This window comes from Drosophila hydei, unplaced genomic scaffold, assembly GCF_003285905.1.
Source record: "Drosophila hydei strain 15085-1641.00,03,60 unplaced genomic scaffold, DhydRS2 tig00008122-arrow-pilon, whole genome shotgun sequence".
NCBI lineage: Eukaryota > Metazoa > Arthropoda > Insecta > Diptera > Drosophilidae > Drosophila > Drosophila hydei.
The window spans coordinates 3925512-3951555 of record NW_022045833.1 but is presented as its reverse complement, the minus strand read 5'-3'; the positions used below and the strand labels follow the sequence as shown (position 1 = coordinate 3951555).

Genomic DNA, 26044 nt, shown 5'->3' with positions numbered 1-26044 from the left:
ACCAACTTTTTCAAAAAATGTCGGCCAGAAAAATAAGAAATTTTAAAAAATCCTTTCAGCGTAGGCCAAGTTAAGGTCTAACAATATCCACTTCAGCTTAACAAATCTGGATTTGTATTGTTTTTGGACATGAAATTGAAAACGTCGCCGCATTAAGCAAGCTTTGGCTTAAGAGCTATGCACAGGGTATCAACGACGGCTTATACACTTGGGTTTACAACATTTGCACTTGTTTTATGTAGAAGCGCGGTTCGGCCCAGTGGACTTGCTGGTGCCATTTACGCCTGCCCCGCCTACCAACACTTTGAATGGGCTTTTCTCCTCTTTTTTTTGCCGATATTATTGTTTCGCGTCGCCGTCAGTTACCGAGATATACACAAATACAGAGGCCACAGCACAGTGAACAGACAGCGGGCTACAGCTACAGCTATCCAGTTGGCCCAAAGCGCATTTGTTTTTATTGTTTTGGCACCAGACACACACAAATACACACACACACACACATGCACATTCGCTGAATCCATCACAGAGGCATAAAATCGGCATGAACGTGAAATCGAAACCATTTAAAGCAGCAAAACCATCCCCAGAGAGAAAAGTCGCTAGCATGGGCGTTCAAGGGGGCATGGCAATGGATTTTGGCCGTTGCCTCGCCGCACCTTAGGAACGCTTTCAATGGCTGCTTGCCTGGCAGCTCGCCGTTTTTTATGTGCGGCTTGAGATTTTTATTGCTCGTCTACTCAGATAATGGGCTAAAAAAAAAACAATCTTTAGCAGCAGCTGTTGCATGCACGCAATGTGCCACATTATAGTTTAAACATATATTTTTTTATATATAATGTATAAAGTTTCATATATATATGAACGAAGTCTGTGCCATCATTCAGTGCTTTCCTTCGACTGCTGTGACATGTGCAACACGTTATGCACTTGATGCATTGCATAACATGCACTCGGACTCAGCGCTGTGTTTGCACTTCGATTTGATTTGTGTGCCACGCCCACACACAGCCCCACTGACATTCATGCACTTAGTCACTGTCGGTGTCAGAGAAAGAAAAAGGAAAAGACGACGATGGGGACGGAGACGGTGACGGTGACGTCGCTGCCGACTCTGGCGCCGCATTGGCCTTCAAATTGTTTTCAAATCGGTTTCTTCTACAATTTCTTGATTTGTCAATGGGCCATGGTCAATAGCCAGGGATGTGGCTATTCAATTAGGTCAATTTTAGTTGAAAATAATGCATTGCCTGGCCCTCGGCTCGTTACCCATTGCGCATACGACACGTTAGACACAAGCAAATGTCAAAAGCATTCAGCAAATGCTGCCAAGCATGGCATGGCATGGCGTATACTTAATATTGTTTTGCTCTATATTTTTACACCCAAGCAAATGCTATTTTTACTGCCATAGACGTGGCCTACACTTTTCACAAAGCTATTGAATAGCAGGTTGTATATAGCCATAATTGAGCTAACGAACAGTTTGCTGCGACTAGTGCAGTCCTAAATCAAGTTCTTGTTAAAGAATGAATACTGACAGAAACTGCGAAATTGTTGCACTACCAGTCAGCAAATAGTTATAGCTCTGTGTCATAGAGCTTACTACAATTGTAAATCAAAAGCAACTTCAACTTTTTGTTAAAAGTTGGCAAAACCCATATAAGATTTCATTATAGATTGTTTTTCGGAAACGTGTTGAGCTTTGGCATTTGCAATTTCCTTAAATTCTTATCGATTCTATAGACTTTCATGAATTCAGCAAGGCATTTGTTAGTTCTGTCAAATGGAATTTCAAGCGAATTAAATGGAAACTGAAGACAGACAAGAGAGATAGATAAATAGATATGTAGAAGAAGGAAACTTAAAGGCAAATGAATTTAAGCTTAAGTTTCTGTATAATTTCTCACATTTCTTCAATTGAGCGTAACTCTACAAAAGGGGAAATCTGGTATAACATATAACATAACGCCATGCCAACTAGCTGCAGCAATTTGAAATACATTGTATATTCCAATTTACCACGCCCTCAAATGTCAATTATATATCATTTAAGCTTGTATAAGATTCAAAAATAATTAAAAATTTATTTTTTTTTATAGTTTACGTTTTGATAATAGTTAAATATATGTCTCATTTCTGATCTTAAATAATTCTCAAGCTATATTTAAATATTCCTTTAAAGTGTTCTTTAGAAGCTTGACAAAGATTTTATTTATTGTCGCCTAGCAAAATCATATTTGAGCTGCATTTCATCTTTGGATAACTCTTGCTGCTTGCACTTAAGCTGGGCTGTCAAGTGATTGGCTTACAGAGATATCAAGTACTATGAATAGTGGGCTTTGTGCTAGAGCAGGTGTATCAATATTTGCACTTTGTGCACGTGTTGCCACAAGCGTTGCATTCGCATTTGTATGCAACTGCTGGCGTAGACGACATTGATTTCTCTTATCGCAACTTGTTGTGTGGGGGGTGGGGGCAAGAGGTAAGGGATCTGAGGTCGACAATGCGAGTACTGCGAGTGCTGCGAGTGGCGTTGACGTTTTTATTTGATATTTAAACAATGCGAATGCCGTCGCCACCGCCGCCTGGCTGGCAACCAAGGCGCAGTCAAGACACTAGGCGCTAGCTGCTACTCGTATCCTGGCAAGGCCTGCCTTAAGGTCACACTCCAAGCCGCATGCCATGCATATTAAGCGACGATTAAGCAGAAGCTTCTAGCTATGCCACATGCCACATGCCACATGCCACATGCTGTTGCATGGCCATCATAACAATGCTGCACAGCTCATCAGTATGTGCAGCAGGCGTCACAAATACCGCATCATCTAGATATAAGTCTTCCTCTTTCCCTCTGTCTCTGTGTGTAATTAAAGCTTAAGACGCGAACGCGATTTATCGATTTTATGATAAAAAAGTTACAGCAACAGCTGTGTACCCAAAGGAGACCAAGATTTGCCACGCCTAATTAAATTTGTAGGACATGCCCATATTTCCTTTTTTTTGTAGTCCACCAATTCCCTAGACAGACAAAAGGAACTGACAAATTGTGCGCAGCCAGCAAAGGTCACAATACACACTATAAATAAGGTACATTTCATAAGGTTGCAAGTTTTTGTGGTTATCCCACACACACACACAGGCATGAACACCCTTCATTAATCATAAGTGTGTGTGTGTGTTGCATGTGATTTATTAATTTGCCTGTGGGCAGAGCTGAGCAGACAATATGGATACATATTGAGTTATCACTCAATCAAAACTGTATTAGCTGTCGAGTTGTTCTTGTGGCTGTGTGTCATTGTCTTAATGCCCTGAGCGTGTGTAATTTGCGTGCTCCTGTTGTTGTCGTCGTTGTTGTTATTGTTGTTGTTGCTGGCCCGTCAACGCCATTAAAGGCAGCCGAAAACAAATTGATTTCATTCATGATTTAACAGTTTGCTCGATTGGGCGCACACGCAAGCCAATTGCCAAGATAATCCTCAGATTGTTTATTTGCACAGTTTTATATACAGCTCACACACACACTAACACACAAACCATAACTCTAATGAATTTTGTGTCAGCCTTAACCGCAGCAGAGTCCCAGCAGTCCCAGCAGTCCCAACATTCGCTTGAGTTTGTATTTTAACAATCTTAAGGGATTATCGGCACGTCAATAGCTTCTGCACACATCGAAGCACAGTTATGCATATATCAGTGTGTGTGTGTGTGTGTATGTGTATTGGCATAATGCTACATATACCGTTGGGGCTTTCAACGGAATTTATTTTGCAAAGTATTCATATGTATGTAAATCGGAGCTGACCGCGTGACTTGGCTGCCAATGCACATCGCCCTGATGCGAAAGAAAGATAAAGGAGCCAGGGCGAAAGCATTAATTAAAATGCAAATTGAATTAAATTCAAAATTAAATGCTTTATATTAACATATATGCAGTAATTCAATTGAAAATTTTAATATATGCATATGCTAGCAGAGGAAATGTTATCGCCAAGGATATCAAAGTAAGTGACAGAGTTTCGCCTGCCCGACTATATACATATATATAAAATGAATAATCTAAAAAATTAAAATATTGAATCTGATTAGCTGACTATATGTATTAATAACTTTCATGCCTGAAAGCGTAGTAATATGAGAAGATTATTCAAAACTGAGCTGATCTTGAAGTACTTAAATATTTGTGGAGAAAACTTTTACTACTGCAAATTGAAGCAGCGAAAATATAGCTTAATATATACACAGAACTTATGTGACAACTTATATTCTAGCTCAATCAGAAAATCAAGCTATGAGAATTATCTCTAATTTCTATGGCCATATATAGACTGCTAAATTTTTAACACAAATATTTGCTGCAGTTGAAATACAGCTTGAGTCCAGTCTAATCGCCCCGAGTATATTCTACCAAATCAAATTCTTTTCCATGACTACCTTAAGCTTATCGAGTTCTCAATTCTCTGTTATACCCGTGAAATGCAATAAAAACCAGAAAAATTGATTGATTGACAATGCACTTTAGTTATCAACATGTGTTGGCATCTGCATGCTGTGAAAATGATGAATACTGCATAAGGAGATAAATAAATAATTGTGCAAACTGTGAAAGCAGCGTAGCATATGCAAGGGCACACACACACACACAGACATACAGACAGACAGACAGATAAAAACATACATATAATATATTTGTATATATTTTACACACATTACATATGTATATTTATTTGTTCATGCATAAAAATTGATTTCAACGCATGTTGAAAATCAAGCATGATAATCTGTTCGAGCGAAAAGCAATTAATTCATGGAAAAGTCCATTAAGTATACGCCATGTGCAACCAACAAGGAAAGCCCAATAAACGCTTGATTAAATCGTGCCAAGTGAGCCAAAGTGAAAAGTGCGCTCTATAGATTTTGTCAGTAATTCAAAGCTGGCTCTTTCGGCCAAAGGCTCTTTGTGCCTGGTTTCTTGTGAAAACAACAAATTACGCACATGCTGAGCTGCTGAGCAGTCGAGCAGTTGCCCAGTTGCTGGTTGATGCGGTTGCAATTAGTTGCTGTTGGCGCAGCCATTGTGGCAAGTTAATGAGCGCAATTGCTTGCAATTAAATTGCAACAATGAACATGTTGCAGGCACACACAAAAGCCCAACAAGCACTGCCCCCAACTTGAAGGACCCAAAAAGGCTTCCGGGCTGCCAAAAATGCATGCAATTAATAAAGGGTGTGTGTGCGAGGCTATGTGTGGGAGCGGGTATAGGTGTACAGGTGTGTTTTGTGTGTGTGTGCTACTATTTACAACATGTGGCAAGCACTCACCTGCCGCTGCAGTATGTAACTAAATTCCGTTGCCGTGTTGCGTCGACTGTCGTTCATTTTGCCGTCTTGCTGCGAGTTTTATGGCCAAAGTTTTAACAGCAACTGCCTCAGTTTTTGGGCTTAGATTTTAGTTTTTGCCTAAGTTCAGTTTAGCTAAGTTAATTCAAGTTTAGTTTCAGAAATCAGGTGGGTGTTTGGTCTCGCTTCCGCTGTAGCTGCTTCACGACCTTTGACTGCACTCAGCGACCATGTGAAAATGCTATTCGAAAACTCATTTAACGAAAACACCAGTTGCCTGAGAATTTAATGAAAATGTTAAAAAAGAAACTATTAAATGAAATGAAAAACTTTCATAATTCAAAAACTTTCAACCTAAATATATACGAATAACTTTCAGAAGTTACTTTTGACAGCACTCAGAATACAAGTTTTATGGTTTTTGGCTTCATGAACGAATAATCATATATAGGACTATTAACTTTTCAGGTTATTATTTAAAAATAGTTCTACTTTTAATCATAAAGCCATGTCAAAGAAATATATGTATAAACTAATTAAATAAATAAATTCTTAAAATTAAAATGAATATAAAAACAATAATTATTAAAATATGAAAATAATATTTTCAATATTAAAAATTAATTATGTGGAAAAAATAACACTAATTAAATAAATAAATTCTTAAATTTAAAATGAATGAAATATAAAAACAATAATTATAAAAATATGAAAATAATATTTTCAATATTAAAAATTAATTATGTGGAAGTAAAATAAATTGTTCAAATAAATCAATATTAACTAACAAAATAATTATATATATAAAATAATGTATAATAAAATACAATTTTTATTTTATCAATTAAAACAGAAAATAAAATAATTACATATGTTATGAACAATTATTAAGAAATATTTAAGCACAAAAAATTATTTTTTTTTTGTTAAATATTTTCATAAAAAATATAAATCTGAACAATAAACAAAAAATTAAGTATTAGAAAAAAATGAATTTAAATAAATATATATATTTTTTAAATTCAAATTAAAATCTAAATATAATGCTATATATAAATTAAAACATAAATAATAATATAAATTAAAGTTAAAATATTTTAAATAAAAAATACCTAAATACTCTAATATCTATATATAAATATTTATATTTAAATTATAAAACTGAAAATGCATAAAACACTTTCTTAAATCTGGCATATCCTATACATTTGACTGCAAGATTCACTTTCAATTGCCGCGCAGCCCCAAGCATTTGCTTCGCTCTCAACAGCTGCACAACAGCAGCGATAGCAAAAACTACAATTCCAACAACACTTTCAACAAAGCACATAAAAATGTACATAAATATTCAATTGAAATCGTTTAACAATTAAATTCAATTAATTTGGTAACAGTTTTCCTTAATTGGTTGCATTTCACATTTACTTTTCGGTTACGTTTCGAGCGAGTTTTCGATTGGGCTGCGAATTGGTTGCTTCGACGCTTTCGTTGAGACTGCTGCAATACAAATATATTGCAAAACTCTCAACAAGGATAACGTTGGCGTCCTCGTCGTCGTTGTCCTGTCGTCTGCCGATGTTGTCCTCGTCTCGCGTTCTATTTGCCGTTGAAGTTTTGTGCTCAATGCTTCGCAGCTGTTTGCTGCGCATTATGTTGTTGTTGCTGCCATTTGACTTTGAAATCGCCAACAATAATGCACACACACACACACCCACACCCACACAGCACAGGCTGCGCACTCAGAATAACAACAAAAAAGCCGGAAACGAAAGCGAAAGTTGCCAGACTGCTAAATCAAGTTTAAGACAATAGCAAGCGAGACAACATATTGACTACAGCTCAAATTTGCCATAGCGACATGAACATTTTATAGCACTTTACAACACATGAAAACACTCATTTCAAACTGAATAATAACGGTTATGGCACCGATTGCATAAAGCAGCAACAGTCCGGCAGCGCTGGCATTTCATTCATATCTGCCAAGCAACAACAGCCAGAGAGAGAGAGAGAGAGAGTGAGAGCGCGCTGAGACCAACTTTGTACACGTGTTTTGAAGTTGCGCAAAGCATTCGCTAGATGGCGCAGGAGATGTCTAAGGCGGATGTCACAACGGTTAATGGAAATTATCTATAACTTATATTTAAATTAATAAAAATAAAGTAAAATTTAATTTCTTTAACTCACTTTACCGATTTCTTTATTTAACAAGGGCAACAAACAATCCCATTAGACAACAACTTCTAACGCCAAGGCACAACACGATACTCCTGCAGCGCTTCATCGTACGTATAGCTAATGTCGATCTCTTCATGCAACAGCACCTTTGCATCCAGCAGTCGATGCAGAATCATGGCCGTGCGTCCATTAAACTTATTGCCGTACAGCTGCAAGCGTTTCAGGCGACACGGTTTCTTGAGGCTCAACAAAATAGAGCTGACTGCCTCAGCACCGATCTCATTATTATTCAGATACAAATGCTGCAGCGAATAGCATGAGCTGAAGTACTTGGCCACCCACTCGCCGCCATGCGAGCCAATGCAATTGCCACTGATATCGAGCAGTTTCAACGTGCCGCCCAGTGCAGCACTGCGCATCAGAAACAAAGCACCATCCGCTGCTATCAGATTGTTGGCCAGATGCAGTTTGCGCAGCGAGCATTGCGGACTCTGCAGATATTCGGCTATAATCTCCATGTCCTGGGCAGTAAATTCACACAGCTCCAACGTGAGCTCCGTCAGTTTTCTTTGCATCAGCAGCGAGCCCACAATTGAGATCATTTTCTCTGTATCCAAGGTCAAGCCGGCGCCCAGCAGTCGGCTCACATGAAAGCAGCGCATACTGGTCGAATTATACACTCCATCCGCCACAATGGCAAAGTTATATTGGGTCAAGCTACAGCAGCACACATTCAGCGTATGCAGCGTTTTGCTGGCCAGCAAAAAGTTACGCAGCATGCTTACATCGTCGCATGTTAGTGGAGTGCCTACGTGGTTGACTTTGTATAGAGCGCTGTGCTTTATCAAATGGCATTCAGCACTTACCCTCCAGGCTCAGTTCCTTAACCTTCATACACTGCGCTTTGAGGCGCAACATGACAAAGAACTCATATGGCAAACGCATGAGCTTTAGCTCAATTTGCCAAACGGGCTGCAGCGAGCGCACAAAGTCCTGCAGTAGACGCGGATCCCAATTGCTAAGCCCCACGCTCCAAATGGAAACGGACCGCTGGCAACACTGCAGCAAAAAGTTCACAATGATGCGAAAATCACGTATGCAGTGATAGCGACGATTCAGGCGCTCCTCAAAGTCTACGCGGCGAAACTGAAAGTTCACATACGGACGCTTATCGTACTCCCGTTGCCAACAGTAAAGCAACAACTTGGTGAACAAGCGACCCTTAATTGGTTCAGCCAACGAGCATGCAGGATCATAAACGCAGGCCATGTCGCACATTTTACAAAATTTATTTATGTGTGTGTATTAGATATATGTATATATATAAAGTAGAACTAGTTTGAAACTAATGAGCAGTCGAGCATAGCATAATATACACTTGCATTTTTTTATAGATCAAAAAAACACTTGCATTAGAATGAAAAAGTATTCATGGGAATACTTTATTATTTTAACTCAATTACTCCTGCATATTTGGTTGTATTTGAAACTTAATTAATTGAAAATTCCAATCAGCCAGACATTAGCTCGAATTGACTTCACAACAATTAAAATCGAACTGCCGCAAAGTATGCAATAAAAATATGATTTACGCTTGAAACACCCTGTGCTCGAGCTGCAGCCAGAACGTCGATGAACAGTCAGTCATTAGCATAGTTAGCAGAACTTTTTGCACACACACATACATATACAGACATTTAAGGCTAAAATTACCATAAACGATATTTCATTCATTTGCCAGACTTGACTAGCAAAGACTATGCGCAGCGCACAATGAATTAATTCGCAGCCACGTGGACAAAGCCACTGTAAATATACATATATGTATGTGACCATGGTTAAATGCGTGCCGGCACGCGCCGACTGCCCTATAAATAAGCTCGAAGCATAAAGACAGCAACCCCGAACCTATAGAGACGTATTTTTATTTATAAGATACCAAAAAAAAAGAAAAAGCAACAACAAAACGGAGCAGAAGAACTGAAGGCAGAGGAGAGTGAGAGGGAGAGAGAGCTGTTGGTGCTGACTGTGCATCGTTATGCACGTAGCTCTTGGGGAATGTCTTGAGATATTTTTGCACCATTTAAGGCCTGAGTTGCATCTTCATTTATTTGATTGCCTTTTACGCGACGAATGCTTAAAATTAACGTGCTGCGCTTGCGCAGCTACCAGCTTCATCTGCATCTGACCACCCCTCTCCACAGACCCTTTCTCTCACTTATTGAGCTGGCAGTAAGTAGGCTCAACAGGTGCCCCATTCAATAGACTAGAAATGGCCTGTGTGCAGCATGTGTGCAAACTGTCCTTAGCTAATTTAGTTTCATCAGAAATCAGAATTATTTTTCACTTTTACTACCATCAGAGCAGAGCAGAGGAGACACATAATTATGCATTAATTTATGGCCAAGACCAGACCGAACAGACAGACAGGAGACAGAAGACAGGAGATGTGGGACTGGAGACTGCTGTTCCATGTTGCATGTTGCATGTAGCTGCTTAGTCATCCGGCCAAGATGGCTGACGCAGGCAATTAACAGCGGCGACAATTTGGTGGCCAAATTGAAATTTTAAACTCCGCACATGTGCGATGGCTATCTCTCGCCATACCGTGGCTCGCTTAGAAATCAGATAATTAAAAGAGCGGGCAAAATAAAAAAAAAAAAAACAAAAAAAAAATATTGTATGTTAAAAATATTGTAAAAAGGCAGACAGCCAGACGCTCATAATTGCTGGCAGTCTCAGTTTACAGCTAGTGCAGCCAGACGACAACAACGTCAGCAACAGCAACAGCAACAACAACTACTGCATGTGCATATCATTTAAATAACTTTTAGAAATGCAAAGTGTGAAACTGCAGGCAGAAAGCAAACTATATGCCCATGCCCGGACAGCAGCCAAGGCGTCTGGGCCGACTACCTTATTCACCTGCCACAGGCCACATGCAGCAATAGCAGCAGCAGCAGCGGCAGGCAATGGTCCATATTTGGATGCAACTCTTAAGGACAGCAGCAGCAGCATCAGCATTGGCATCAACATGCACATCAACATCAGCGTATGTCTGCGACGGCCTCCAGACAAACGGCAGACATGTGAGATATATGCACTTGTCTACTCCCTTGGCTGAAACACTCCGCATACAGTCTCTACACACGCACACACACACACGGATACACGCATACAGTAACACAGTATCTGAGGCGCATTCATTGTCAATTTTGACAATCAACAAGATGCGACTACACGCCTGCTTAAATGCCAACATCAACATTACTTACCTCGGCCTCGACCGCTGCCCCATGCTGCTCGGCCCCTTGAACGTCTGCGACGGGCTGTCTGGCTTGGGGTCTCTGATTCTTGGGTCTCCAGTCTCCATCGGTATGAGTACGCGCACTCCGGCTGACTCTGGCTGTATCCCTCTGCCACTGCCGGTGCCACTGGCTCTGGCTGATTGGTGCTGGGCAGAAGCCAAACGACGGCACGCGAAAGTCCTAAAAACCGAAAAAACCAAAATGCACGAAAATTAATAACATCCAGCAATGCAAAAACTAAGAAAATAATAAAACATGCAAATCTTCCTTGATATTGATTTGCGAATACTCTGCAAATCATGTTTCTTAGAGAATGTAAAAATGTAATTAAATTCTGCTTTTAATTGATTCATTTTAAGAACTTTTTTATACTTTTTTGTAAATAATATTTCTTTTATAATCAATTTCTATTTAGTAATCCTTATCTATAGGTAAGGTATATTTATATACTTTGTCCAAATATTTAAATTTTTAATTTAAGTACTTTTTTAAAAACAATTTCAAAATATTCATGTTTCTGTTTAAAAACTTTTTTTAAAATGTTTTTTTTTTCTATTTAAAATACGTTTTTATTTTTTTCAAATTTTTTTTTTCAATTTTAAAAACTTTTAAAGTTATTTTTTACTTTCTGAGTACTTTTTATGTATTTACTTTTTTTTAAATTTATTTTCACTTTCTTCAAATGCTTAAAAATATTTTCAAAAATTTATGTATTTAAAATTTGTTCTTCAAATTTATTTACTTACACGATTTTCTTTTTATATGGCTCTAACTATCTCTATCTATCTATCCATAATCATCTATAATCTACAGATAAGATATAATTGAAGCTGTTGCTTCAACAGACCCCTACCTCCACTTTCTCATTGTTAGATTCCTAATTATTGATGAAGAACCTTATCTATAGATAATTATGCTTAGCTCTCTGAGCTGTCTTTAATTACGTATTTATGGACGCTTATTTATTAATTCTTATTTATAATTTCTTAGCGACAGCTAAGTCTCTTTATCAACGCCACATTAATATTGAGTCATCTATGCATATATATATAAACATGACTGTTTAAATTTTAAAGAATTCCGTTTCCTGATTAAGCATAAAATATTTATAACATTTTTTTCAGTTCCCATATTAACTTTTAAAATAATTATTAGTAATTTCCAAATGCTTGTCATTGTGAAGACTTAACTTGCTTCACATAATCTTAAGGCTCAAGACTAGGGTATACAAGGTAAAACACGGAGAAGAAGGAGAAGAAGAAGCGGCAGCTGAACGACAGCAGCACGAAGAGCCGGCTGCAACGGTAGCCAGCCAGCGGGCATAACACAACAGCAATAACAAATTGGCTCCTGGTCTTTGCATTCCACATGCAATCTGAGACAACAATCACGACAACTGCATTCGGCTACTGCACCCGGCACCAGCAGCAGCAACAGTAGCAACAACAGCAACAGCAGCAACAACAACAACAACAACCGGCAACACCCAAGTGCAGGGCGCTGTTCGCTCGAGCAGCAACAACAGCAACAACAGCAACCGGCTAACTAACCAACTTATTGACTTGGTCTGTGTCTGCCACAGCTACACTGCTGCTGCTGCTGCAACTGTGACCAGTCTGGTCTGGAGCTGTCTGCGCAAAAATCATGTATGTATTTTTAATAGACCTCTGGCGTGCGGCTCTGCTGATGATGCTACCAACTCATGTTATTTTCTGATCTCATGCAATGCCCCATCCACCGCCCGTCCTCTTGCTGCTCACTGCCCACTTCCCACTACCCACTGCGCACTGCCTCACTTTACAATTATATCAATTATGTGTTATATTGATGCTTAAATTCATTTTGTTCGAGTACTTGGGCCAGGCACTCAGACGTTGCTCAATTTTTTATTTGGTGTCGATCCGCAGTATCAATGATATTGTATATTTGGTCATATACATATATTGGTCAGGTAATCTGGTGCTCCGGTTCACTCACCTAGCCCGCTGATAAGCAGACTGATCCAGTGCGTGTTAGATACGCCGGAGAACTGAACGCAACTTATATTAGTTTTTATTTTTAGAATATGCCCAACACGCGGTAATTGCTTCTGATAATTGTTTAAACACAATCTTAAACGTTAAGTGGTTTATTGACCAAATGTTTTTTTGTTTTTCTTGTGCAGCTACTGGTCTTGTGAGTTTTGTTAGTTCGATTTAATTTTAATTACAAGAAGAGGAGTCCAACTACCACACACCTGTCACCTGCCACCAGCCAGCTGTTGCAAAAACAAAACCACTTAAAAATACTTTCTGTGGGAGTCTGCTCGACTTTGAGCTGCGCTACCTGTACTTATCGATCTTAAGCCAAGCTGCGCCAAACTGCAGTTTCCTTAAGCTGATTTGCATACTGAGTTAAGCGTGTTTAGGTCTCAAAGGTGCTCAAATCCGAAATTTTAAAAATATTAATTATATTGTTATCGATAGGAATATGTCTTAGAGCGAAAGTCATTGAGATATCTGGGCCTGCAGAGCAGACAGAAGCAGAAGTCACACTTGATATGAGCTACTGTTACTACCAACGTCCGCGGTCCACACTTTACTCTCCTACACAACTATTATACACATGCTTCACATATATTGATTAGAGTGAGAGAAAGAGAGAGGGAGTGAGAGTGTGTGCGAAGTGGTTCCCTTTATGGCGAAAGGTGGACGACGCAACTTTTAATGACCAGCTGAAAGTTCTTGTCGATTGTACAAATTAAAATTTTGTTTAACTGGCGTGAGACACGCCGCCTTGTCAAAAATTGTTTTCGATACACAAATAGCGAAAAAACTGTGCAAAAAATTGAGCTAAATATATATATATATATAACTAGATCTATATATATATGCAGAAATAGTTTTAGCTAGCTGAGATCAAAGGGAACCAAGGCAATTGGCACTAGGCTAACTGCCAATTACAATGTTTTCATATTGCCTTTGGCGCGCAGGGGCGTGCCAGGGACTGCGTGTAGTCTTTTGTCTAGCCTTGAAATTAATGAACTATCGAATGCTGCTGCTGCTGCTGCTGCTGCTGCGTGTGGCTTTGGCTTTGGCTTTGACTCATTTCGCGTTCCAATTGTCGTCTACATAACACTTTTGACTGCCTCTGATTGACTCTTTATTTTTCTTCTGTTATTGTCCACGAAGTGGGGCAAATTCTATGCAAATGTGTGTACAAGTCAAATAAATAAACATTATTATATAAACGTCTCGACAAATGTCGCGCGCGTTTCTTTTTTTTTTTTTGTATTCATTCTAAATGCCTTTCTGGGGGTCTGTCGATTGAAAGAGCTCGGTTTTGCTCTCTTTTTCGTTGCCTATTCCTTAGCTTGCCAGCTGAGATTATGATCTGTAGCATTTGATGCGATTGCAACTTTGCATAACAGACGACGTCTGGCCGAGCCCACCACCCGCCCCCCAAATGCCATGTAGGTGTTTCATTTCAAGCCTCAACAATGTGTAGACATATAATGCATAACGGCCAGACAACCAGACAGACAGTCTGTCAGACAGACAGACAGCCGAACAGCCAGTTAAATGGTGTGAAATCCAGACTTTATAAAGTGCTCCAAATTATACAATCATTTTGAAATTCAATTTAGACCAGACGGCAAAAAAAGAACACACGCAAAAATTGTGTAGAAAAAAACACGATGATGATGACATGTGATAAGCGTGTCTTCTTCTCTCTGGCTGATGCTATATCCAGAAGAGAGCAGCCGAAAGTAAATAAATAAATAAATAAATAAATCAGCAACGTCCTTGAAGTCGCGCTTGTGATTTCCGTATATGCGAATTGTACAAAAATATCAAATTGAATGTGAAACAGAGATATTTGGAACAAGTCGACAGCGAGGCTTAAAGCTGCAGCTCAAAGGCAATGCAAGGGAAACAATGGATATGCTAGAACTTTTATAGATTATAAGCTGATGAAAATTATATTGTAAGGAAGTTTTGGTAGAAACTTAACACATTCTTGAGTTAAGCTTCAATTTAAGCTCAACTCACAGTGGTAGAAAGGAGATAGGAAATGGTAGAAACTTCACAAATTCCTAGCATAACTTTCAGTTTAAGCTCAACTCGCGAAAAGGGATGGAGAATGGAAGAAATTCACAGGAATGCTAGAAACTTAATAGATTCTTAGCCTTAATTCAATTTTCAGCATAACTCGTAGTCAGTGATGAATGAGTTTTGGTAGAAGATTCTTTCTTAACTTGAGTTTCAGCTTAAGCTTAGCTCACAGTGTTAGAAAAAAAATAGTAGAAATTTAACCAATTTATATTTCAGTTTAAGCTTAGCTTCAATTCATCAATTGTCAGTTTGGCCAACGGAAGCAGTTAGCAGAGAATCCTTAACGATCTTTAGCTCCAACGCGATTTAAGCTTAATTCGTGGGATAGGATAGAAGTAATAGAAACCTAAGAGATTCTGAAGTGAAGTTCCATTATAGTTTCAATTTAGATTTATATTTTCTATTATGAAGTCATATAGTAAGTGCAATCGAAAATTAGTGGAATTAGGAATTAGGGAAGGAAGCAAGTTTCTGTCTACACAGTTCAGTTTGTGAAATCTATTATATTCTTCAATTAATTTCTTAACTAATAATAATTTTAAAAAATATATCTATATATACTCTCATATAAAAGACATAGTTTGACAGCTTTTAAAGATCCTTTTTGATTCTCTAACTCAAATCTCAGTCTACTTGGCTGTCATGGGTTAAACACGTGCCTGGCACCGACCGCCTGACCATACGCACCGTAATAGATTATTTCCGTTGATTTGCTTAGCTCTATAACAACTATGCCCAACTGCGTTCCCAGCGAAATGCCAACATGATCACACGCACTTTTTCGGCCCCCATTAATCAGTACGCACACCAAAAATTTGCCAACCAAATTTGCCTAATGTGTACTTAGGCGAGGAACGCAATGTCAACGTCAATGACAAGCAAATCAAGGAGACAAATCTTCTATAGATTACACTACAAAAGACATGCGTGTAGTTGTAGTAGTATTTGTCCACTTCTGAAATGTATTGCAAATGATAACGAAATTAAGTCAGTCAATTGAAATATCAAAACAATTTGATTAAAGCCAAATCGTATATAAGGCTCTTTATGATATCAGTTAAGCTCTTATATAATCAGCTAAGCACTCACGCACTGAAGTTGATATCAAAGTTCAAATGGCTAAAATTAATTGCCACGCACTTAATTCTTAGTAAAACAATCACATTAATTTATAAAATCAGTTACTAGAATAACGCCCACAATAAATCGTAGTATAAAAATAAGTTCTTATCAGATTTATAGGAGGCAGTACTATCGATCTATTGGGCGAAACCTCTACTGTCCAATCTACATATGTGTTATATCGAAAAGCAAAGGCATCTCCTTTCACCCCTCTGTTTTAGCCAGGAAAATCAAGTCGAATATCACTTTCTTTTGCGATAACTAACAAGCTTACACACGCACACTCAGGCACACACGCAGCCATACACGCACACACATGCACGCACGCACACATACTGAGAAACTTACGCACACAGAGATAAGATAAGCAAGCACACGGAAAGGCAGCGAGACAGCAGCGGTGACAGCGACTGCGACGCCAGCAGAGATCCTCTCAATAGCAGCAATAACAGCAACAACAACAGCGGCCACAACGCTGCTTCTGATTGGTCGACAGCGTCGGCACACACAAAATCCGAACTATCAGCCCGAAGCGCTGCAGCGCATACACTGCAAAAATAGACATGGAATCATTTGCGTGCTCCGTGCTTATCAAAGCAAATTATGAATCATAAATAGAATAAAATGGAGCACTTTAAATTGCGTTAATAAATTTTACAACTTTAATAGCAGAAATTAAATAGTTAGGCATATGGAATTAAGGTGGGCGAATAATCGACTATGTATATATTAAAGGTCTTAGTTATTTTTTATAGATTATAAAATGGGGACAAGTGCTAACCGGAAGAGCAAAATTTTGTTCTTGATAATATTCTTAATTACTATTTTATTTTAGGTTAAATAAAACCAAACGAAATGAGATTTAATTTTTTGTTTAATACAAAAAGAATGCCTGCTTAGAAAAGATAATACTAAATACTCCTAATGTGTAAAAAACTTATTTTGAGCCTAAAAAATATAAACAGTAAAATGTTTGTATTACGTAGTTATGAAAACACAAATAAAATACATTTCTTTCTTTCTAAAATTCAATTTAATAAAAAAAAATGTAAAAATAATTTCAATCATTTGCAAAGTTTTATATAATAAAATTTTTTTTTTATAATTAAAATCTCCATTTTGTATTTTAAAGCAAGCCGCAATTCAAGTTACTTAAATTCTATTTTTGTAAAAAAAAACTTTGCTAAAAAAAGGCACCCAAAGTTCTCAATGTTTTTTAAATACAAGTGGCATTCGTCAAGTTTGCAACAACAACAAGAATTTCTTGCAGTGCAGCGCGCGTTTACGACCATAACAAAGTAGGTATGCCCCGGCACAACCAAATATTTTCTTATTTAAGACTAAAAAACGACTCGTGCAAATCACTTCATACTTGGTTCTTAGAGTGAACACATCGACAGGCAAATAAATTCAAAGAAAATAAATGCAAATTTTCAAAATAAAAAAGCTAAGAGATTTATGCGGTAGTGAAAAGCAAAGAAAAACACAAAAAAAAAAATAAAAAACATTTTTGCGATTAGCTTCAGATAAGCCAGAAGCGAAAAGTGTTAATAAAGAAGCCATCAATACAAACAATGCCTGCAACTATTGTGCAAATTGATGTGTTAGCCTAAAAAGTGTTGTAAAACAGTTTAGAACTTTTGCTGCGTTTCATATAGTTGAAATATAGCCAGAGAAACAAAGAGTAAATCCATATAATGTCCAGTGCTGTGTTGTGCTGTCGGCGTTTGCTGTTGCTGCTGCTGGTCTGCCAGCTGCTGATGATGTCCTGTGATGCGGCACGCATCAATCGCTCAGCCTTCATGGACGGCGATGTGCGCTCTGAGGTGGTCGATCCTAACAATCGCACTATTTGGGGCATGTTCAATCTGACCGAGGAGCAGGTGAATCGCATACGCAGCGGCAGCAACCCGGCTGCCAAGGATGAGGCCACACAGGCAAACAAAAATCATTTGCTAGATCAAATTGCCAGGCAACGGTAAGTAACATTTAAATTTCCAACACCCCCAACCCCGCTGCTAACGGCGTGTGGCCAGCTAGCTATCAATCATTATTTGTCGCCGCACAGAAACAAAAATAAAGAACAAAAAGAAACTTGAAAGCAGCCAAAAATAGAATTCTATAATAGCTACAAATACGAAGAGCAGAATCTAAAAAAATGATTTTTATTTATAAAACAAATTGCAAATTTAGCACAATAAACAATATATGAAATAGTTAGCATTTTTTCAACGAGTGCACTTTGCAATTAAATATTTTCCACTTAACGTATAAACACAAATTCTTAAGAAATGGCCAATTTTCTTAACGGCGAACATTGTTTGGCTCTGCTTCAATTGTCCAAAAACGAAAACACAAACAACAACAAAAACAATTGAAGCAATTCAAGGTTAAAAGCATATGCATTTCACTAATGTGGCCAAGAACCCCCACAACAGTTTATATACTCTGTGGTATATAGATATAGATATAGATATATTATATGGCTTTGCGCCCCAATTCGTTTAACATTTAACACGATTTCCCAAATGCCAAATTAATAAACAATAAACACATGTGTGGAAATTAAAGCTAATACAATATATAATATATAAATATATTTAAGATTTCTTTCTGCACGTGTGGCTCAGTTGCGCGATCTACACATCCCCGTTCTGCTCCTCAACTGTATCTGATCTGATAAGCTGATTGTTTGTCGAAGACTCCAAGCAGACAGCAGGCCTGCTTGATTGACGGCTGTCAACACCTGTCCCAACTAGACCAAACTGTGCTGTCTCCCATAACAACAAAGGCCCTAGGCAGAAGGGGGACAGAAGGTGCACTCTGTACATCATATCTATAGCTTTAGCTTCGGCTGCATTTGTATCTGTTGCCGTTTATCATTGTATTTGCGCCTGTCTATCAGATACTACTTACAACCGGCGGGCACCGCTGCACAAAACAGAAAGACACACACACAGACAGAGGCACATACACACATACACATGCACATACACTGAGACGAACTGGCTGCAATTGCAACGAATTCCGTCGCCTGGCCTCTGCGTATTTGTATACGTCCATGCGGCCAGCTGTCTGGCAAATGTCTGGGAACAGTCTGGGCCATGTCTAGCTGGCTCCGTTAATGAACTTTTTGTAGGTCGTTGCTATGCGAGACACATGCAGCCCATGGGTAGACAAGCATACGTACAAACATATACACAGATATATATTTTTATATATATTTAAATATAATATGATATTATTGTTGCCCCGCTTAATAAACAAACCTAATAAAGCATCTGATTAATGCTCAGCTACACAGATACAGTTATATGATTTATAGGGCATTTGAAGTATGTCAGGAAATATGAAATTCACCGCTAGCCCATAAGGTATTTCATAAATGTACCCGATCTACATCAACAATCAATCTAAATGAGCAATTGTTTCCGAAAAACTCTTCTGCAGCTGTTGTCCCATTCTAAAGCGAACTGCGTGAAACTTGTGCCAGCTGCCGACTTTGCAGTGTATATAGACGGCTCGCATAACAATATCAAAGAGTTGTGGATGAAACGAAGGTCTTCTATTGAAAATCTCTTTAAAAAGAACTTGAAGCTTAGAGGATATAACGGGATCACATAACTATTTCGTAGAGAAAGACAAACGTTTTCTTTACCTTCCCTCACAATTCTAAAGTTTTTCACAAGCCTGTAGGTCGCTTATTACTTTACCAGTATATCTCTGCTACTCTACAATATGTGCTCTAAGGGTATTTCAACTTCGTTATGCCATGACATAACTCTCTTTTTCTTTTTCTTCTTTTATTGCTTTGGCTGACTGGCTGGCTGCGCGCAGACACAAAACGCTCGCCAGTAATAATTATGACGTATGAGTAATATCGAGACATGGTCATATGTTTGCCCAGACTTGACTACTCAAAGCTGATACTCAGACTTATAGACTTGGGTTCCTACCCCAAGCCCGCCTACCAACTCAGCGCCCTCTGTTGCCCAGCAGTGCAAACAGTTGTAGGCGTATGTTTTGTGGCCACTAAGCGACGCGGTCTACGGTCTGCCAGTCACTGTCTGAGTTTTCTGACTGACTGACTGACTGACGCGCATGCCGGACAACAGACGACAGACGACGGACTGCGACTACGACTACTGTTCGTCGACGCATGATAATGAAGTGCAGCCGGCGAGACACTGTCTAGCCGCGCATTGTATATGCGCACACACAGGCTGGAGCTGACGCTGAAGCTGCGGCACAGACTGGCTGTGGCTGTGGCTATGGCTGTGGCAGTGGCAGTCAGCCAGACGAGATGACTGGTAGGCAAGACGAAGGATGGCGCACAGACGGAGCAAGCAAGAGCAAAAACACAGAAAAAAAAAAAACAAAAAAAACTGGAAGCTGCAACAAACCAACCACAAAGACAGGGCAGACGTCGAGGTGGGGCTGAGCGAAGGGGGGGCGCTTGAATTTCATCAAAAGATGCACTTGGAATGCACGCAAAGAGCAACAGCTTAAGTAATACTTAAGTTTGCCAACTTGAAATGGCTACCAAATGGAGGCCAGAGATTCACCTGTGTGCCACGACTGAAAACTCCTCGGCGCATGCTCAATGGGAGCCAACTGCTCGCAGCTGCGTGATTCACGCCAATATATGCATGTTGAGGCTCCTGGCAAGGCAGCGACTGCTCCTAGCCTAGCCAATAAAAAGCCACAACCTCATACAAGGCGTCTAGACAGGCCCCAGACAGACAGCAGCAGCAGCAGCAGCAGAAATGCTCGCACTGAACATCGAACGCTGAGCAGCTACAGCCGCAAGTTAAACAACAACAACAACAACAACAACAACAGCAACAACAAGTTTTCAAGTTCATGCCACAGCAGTTAGCAGACAGTCAAAACGTAACTCCTCAGCGGGCCATTTTGTCTGGCAGGCATTCTTTGGCCCGATCGCACGTTGTATAAGCATAAGCATAAACATATAAAGATATATATATATATATTCACAGACAGCCACACACACACACATATCTTAGACATTCATATATAAGTGCGATAATAAGCCAACGGCGTCTGTGGCCTCTCTTGGCTTGGCTACGACTTTGGCTTTGGCTTGGTTCACTTTCAGTGCATGTTCCCATAATTATTTTGGCTAGACAAAATGCGCCGCAGGCAACAATCAGCTCGAGAGCAACAACAACAACAACGCAGAGCAGCCAAATTATATTTATAATATTTTACAGTCTAATTTATTGACCGCATGACCAACAGTTTTGTTTTGGATTCAGTTTTGATTTTGCCTTTTTTTTCGGCTGCCCCTTTCAACATTAATTTTGAGTAGTTGTTGTCTTTCTGCGCAAAATTTTTATGCGCAACTTTTGCAAAGCGCGTCTCAATTACCGATCCAGACAGACGACACACACACGGCCACAATTGTCCCATTGTGGAGCTGGATTAGATCATAGCTACAGTTGGATACGCGCCAACTATTGTTGCTACTCTTGCCCTCACTCTTACGCCCTCTCTCTTTTACTTTCTGTCTGTCTGCCGTTCAGAAAGCATTAGCTTTTTAAGCGACAACAGCTCTGAACTTCATCTTCCTTCACTGCTGTCTGTTATTTATTGGATACATTTGTATCTACTACGACAAAATACTATCTCAAGCCAGTGAGTTGTAGTGAGACTTTAGCACTGTAGCCGAACAAGACAGAGCGACAAACTTAACTTAAACTAGCTGTATATAAGGAAAAAGCTATTCCTAGATCTATGCATAAATTTAGTAACTGAAAAACATTCTCTGCAAATTGCTTAAGTAACTTAGTTTCCACGTGAGGAACTTTTGATTTCCTATGCCTATTATCAATTTCCAAGAAATAGTTAGTTATAGTTTAGAGTAATCTCAGCGTCTTTCACTGCTCAAGACACACACACACACACGCAGCCACACACGAGCTTCTATTGCTTTGAGTTCGGAACGCGTAAAACACACAACCCAATTTCCACAACAAAAATAAACCAAAAAGAATTAGCTTATAAAGAACTAGACGTTCACGTTGATCCGTCTCTGTCTGAATAAATTGAATCAATGCGCTATAAAGCAGCGCTAAATGGCACGTTTTCATTTATGAACCGAGAGCTTCGGCTAACTAGTTACTGTTGCTGCTGTTGTTGTTGTGCGCCAGTTACGACAACGCTCAAATGTCAATTAAGTGGACTTTACATAAACACTTGAGCCAAATTAGTTAGATAGTTTGCCATCCAGAGTCAGAGCATCATTGATTAAACAAAACGAGATGTCTTTTCCAAATTGCAGGATTAACGAGATACGCTCACGCATCCGCATAGCGGTAACCAAGTCGGATGTCAATGATAGCCAGGCGGAGCAGGCTGTGCAAAATCAGCCATCGCACGAGAAGGCCGGCTATCCTATATGCAACAGCGAGACGACGCCCAGCAACTGGCAGCAGTCGACCAATGTGACGCTGGAATTCGCTAGCAGCGTCTTTCAGCAATACGGCAATAATAATTTAATACTCGATAGCGCAATCTTGCGTCTATACAAAATAAATCCGGCAGATAAAACAGCAGCAGCGGCAGCAGCAACAACAAGCAGCAGCAACGTGGAGCCAACAGCTGAGGCCACGCCGCTGTGTCGCGAACCCTATCTCGAGTCGCAGATACGCGTCACCGTCTACATTGTGCACCAGCAGAAGAAGAAACGTAAGTTAGGTGCGTACCTGAACTCCCCAAGCGTAATGAGCCTTTAGCCCAAACCTAACCTCGTATCTTCAATCAATCTTCTCTCAAACTCTCACAGAGCGCAAGAAGCGCACCTGCAACACCATCATGCTGAGCAGCACCAAGACCGGCTGGGTGGACATCGATGTCAAGTGCGCGCTCACCTACTGGGCACAACAGCAGCAGCAACAACAACAGCCACAGTCGTCACAACAGCAACTCCACTCACATCTACCCATCGAGGTGGGCCTGCTGATGATTGAAGTGCACGACGATGAGGAGAATCAACTGCTGCCAGGCCTCTACTTTCAGCCACCCACTTGCGTTCAGGCAGGTAAGCGTGTTGTTAGCCAAGCTTTAACTAACTGCCCAAAGACATGTGTGGAACATCAAAGAAGAAGAGGTCGCCCGTCTCATTTCTCCAGCCCCCGATAAACAATATACCAATATCCAATTTTTCAACTTCCGGCCAGGCCCCCAAATATGTGACATAATCAGGCGCATTTATTTACATTTCAAAAAGTTCAATAATTTAGCAGACTTTCAGTTTATTACTCTTACTTCCCCACTCTCTCCTCGGTTACTCTTTTCAACGGCCAGACAGCGGACTGAATAAATATATATAAAGTGTATATTTCGCAACATATTGCTGAGAAATCGAAAGCGTAAAAAACCCGTCCCAAAAGTTCGTCGTCACAATTTTGTCCAGCTCAGCAAACGGCGAGACTTGAGAAAAACTGCGATTGCAAAAAATTCAAAAAAAAAATAAAAAAAATGCTAAATAATTCAATACTTATCCATATACCTAATGAAAAATTTGTATATGTCTATTGAAATATTTAAATAAATGTAAAGCACGTTTTCTCTGTGCAATCGTTTCGCCGATGTAAATTGCTTTCTTTATAACTTTTGGTTTCGTTGCGGCACTTATGAAATGCGCAGTTCGTTCGTTGCCCCGTTGAGAAGTAAATAAATATAAATTTCACAAACGGAAACAATCAAATGCCAAAATATTCATAGTATTCAGTAGTATTCGTGTCGCCAGTTATGGTTGGTAAGATATTCATATACACACACACACACACGCGCGCACAAGCATATAAGTATATGCAGTTAAGTTTGGTCGCTCGCTAGCTTGCTACTAATTCAAATTGCTCATACGCACCTTTGTGCGTAGGCTTACTGCTGCCGCTGCTGCTATTTATGCAGCATCCGCCTTATGTTTCATTATTCTTTGCTCTTGCTGTTGCTATTCTTGTTGATATTTTTGCCATGAGAACTAGCTAAGCGTTAGTCGTCGCCGCCTTGCATGATTGTTCAATATTTTCGCCTGTGTATTTGATTTGATTTTTTTTTATTTTGTTCTTGTTTTGTTGTTCTGTTGAATATTGCATGCAATTTTAAGTATTTAGCATTTTTTGACCGTTGATTTCAAATGTATTTTACAGATATTGCAGTCCCGTGGTCCGTCTACGGACCAGCGACGCCTATGCCTAATATGGAAAACAACACGTTGTCACGGTAAGCATCAATTCAAATGTTTTAAAACTTTAGAAAATTTTCAAAATTTATGAAAGTTTGCTTTAGATACATTAAGACGCGCACAAATAAATTCTTTTATAATTATATTTTTTGTAACCTCTAAAAGTAGGCAATAGTTTTTGCACACAACTTATGAATGCCTGCGAAAAAGTATTGCCTACTTTTGAGCTGAGCGGAAAATTATTAACAATTTGAAGCAGTTAATAAAGGCAACATAAATCTAATAAACAATATTAATTATAATACTTAAAAGTAATAAATGTAAACAAAAATAGTTTAAGTATTGCATTAATATATTAAAAAACTAATACGCCTCATATTTGACAACTATCTGTATATGGCCAGTCTAAAAACTAATTCTACTCTCCCTCCCACAGATGCCCAAGGCTAGACGTTCGATTCTTGGGCACCGGACTGCTGACGGATAAGAGCTTTGCAAATCGAACCAATGGCAAGCTGGAAAACCTCAAGAACCAGGTGCTTAATCCATCACGCAGTCGAGAACACTTCAACGCCGAAGTGACCACATTAAATTCACCGACAATTGACAACAATTTGGAAAACAGCGAGAACGAAAACGAGGGCAGAGAAAAAATACATCATCATCGCAGACGACATCATCACCAGAACGTCGAGTGTGCATCTATGGATGCCGATGAATCGTTTCAGCAGTCAGAGACACAGCATCAGTTGCGAGCGCATCATAACCACCATCATCATCATCATCATCAGAACCACAATCATCATCACCATCATCATCAGCACAAGCATCGTCATGTTGTGGAGGATGAGGAGTAGATTAGATTTATATATGAAGCTCGTTTTGGCCAGGCCACACATACGCACACATACTCACATACATACATACACACACACACACCAACACACACACTCAATTACCAATACAATTGCACATGCATTCACCGATTCATGTCCTACATGCTGGTCTTTAATAGTTTATTGTTTTTTTTTTTTGTATCTTTAGGGCCAGTTGACTTAATTAGTTTTTAGTTCAGGTCATGCATTACACTTTTTTATTTTTTAATTATTAATTTATGTTAAAAAAAAAACAAAAACAAAAAGAAATCATGTTATCTTTTAAGTTACAATATTTTTGACAAATTACTCGAAATTTGTATTTGATTTGAGAGTATATTTTGTATATTTATATTTGTAAATCTCTCTTATATTAGGAGTCTGTGATTTAGATGTGGTTGAATTTTGCGCATTTTTTGCTTCAATTATCATAGAATTGTTGGAACCTCAAAACTAATTTCGATACGAATATATAAAAATAAAATAAAAAATATATATAAAAGTATCTATAAACCATATATTAATCAAGCATTTAAAACTTGCTAGCAAATAGTTGAACTAAAATTATATATAAAGTATGTATATATATATATACATATATACATATATCTATGAGTTTATGCAATGCGATTACCGTAGGTTAAACAAGAACCCCCAAGAGTATTTATACGCACCTACATAGTTTATATATATACACACACATAAGCACACTCACACACACATGCAGAAACACGTTTTGTTATTAAAGTCACCAGCTTAAACAGTGCCTTCCCTTTTAGTATAGCCGCAAAACGTGCAAGTCCAAATCTCCGAAATTTTTGTATATAGCTTATATTATTATTCGAAAAAAAAGGACAGCAAAAAATTCTGTATTTGTATAATTCGCTCATGATGTTTTTTAAAATATATTTTA

General features: G+C 38.9%; 3 protein-coding genes across 7 annotated transcripts in view; 1 reads left to right on the top strand and 2 right to left on the bottom strand.

Annotated features, from left to right (window-relative positions):
• LOC111597730 (putative sodium-coupled neutral amino acid transporter 11) overlaps positions 1 to 26044 on the bottom strand; it is a 49077-nt gene that overhangs the window by 13668 nt on the left and 9365 nt on the right. The window contains exon 11 of one of the 3 annotated variants that reach the window (XM_023312572.2): positions 10796 to 11008. In XM_023312572.2, the coding sequence (XP_023168340.2) occupies positions 10796 to 11008 (213 nt within the window). Of the gene's footprint in view, positions 1 to 5324; positions 5398 to 10795; positions 11009 to 26044 lie in introns of those variants that run through there. The other 2 variants (XM_023312574.2, XM_023312573.2) reach the window with 2 other exon arrangements.
• LOC111597735 (protein NLRC3) lies at positions 7393 to 8853 on the bottom strand. The gene is made up of 3 exons (XM_023312586.2): positions 8387 to 8853; positions 7530 to 8328; positions 7393 to 7472 (listed from the first exon to the last, which is right to left on the bottom strand). Exons 1-2 carry the CDS (start codon positions 8796 to 8798, stop codon positions 7586 to 7588), a joined length of 1155 nt encoding a protein of 384 aa, XP_023168354.1. The 5' UTR covers positions 8799 to 8853; the 3' UTR covers positions 7393 to 7472; positions 7530 to 7585.
• LOC111597734 (protein anachronism) lies at positions 17426 to 25317 on the top strand. 3 transcript variants are annotated; one of them, XM_023312583.2, is made up of 5 exons: positions 17426 to 18022; positions 22349 to 22755; positions 22853 to 23107; positions 24222 to 24294; positions 24693 to 25317. In XM_023312583.2, the coding sequence occupies exons 1-5, from the start codon at positions 17742 to 17744 to the stop codon at positions 25111 to 25113; spliced, it is 1437 nt and encodes a 478-aa protein (XP_023168351.2). In that variant the 5' UTR covers positions 17426 to 17741; the 3' UTR covers positions 25114 to 25317. The 3 variants fall into 3 exon arrangements, with proteins under 3 accessions (XP_023168351.2, XP_023168350.2, XP_023168352.1); XM_023312582.2 differs by having other exon boundaries at positions 22349 to 22764; positions 24693 to 25316; XM_023312584.2 differs by having other exon boundaries at positions 22349 to 22764; positions 22853 to 23103; positions 24693 to 24784.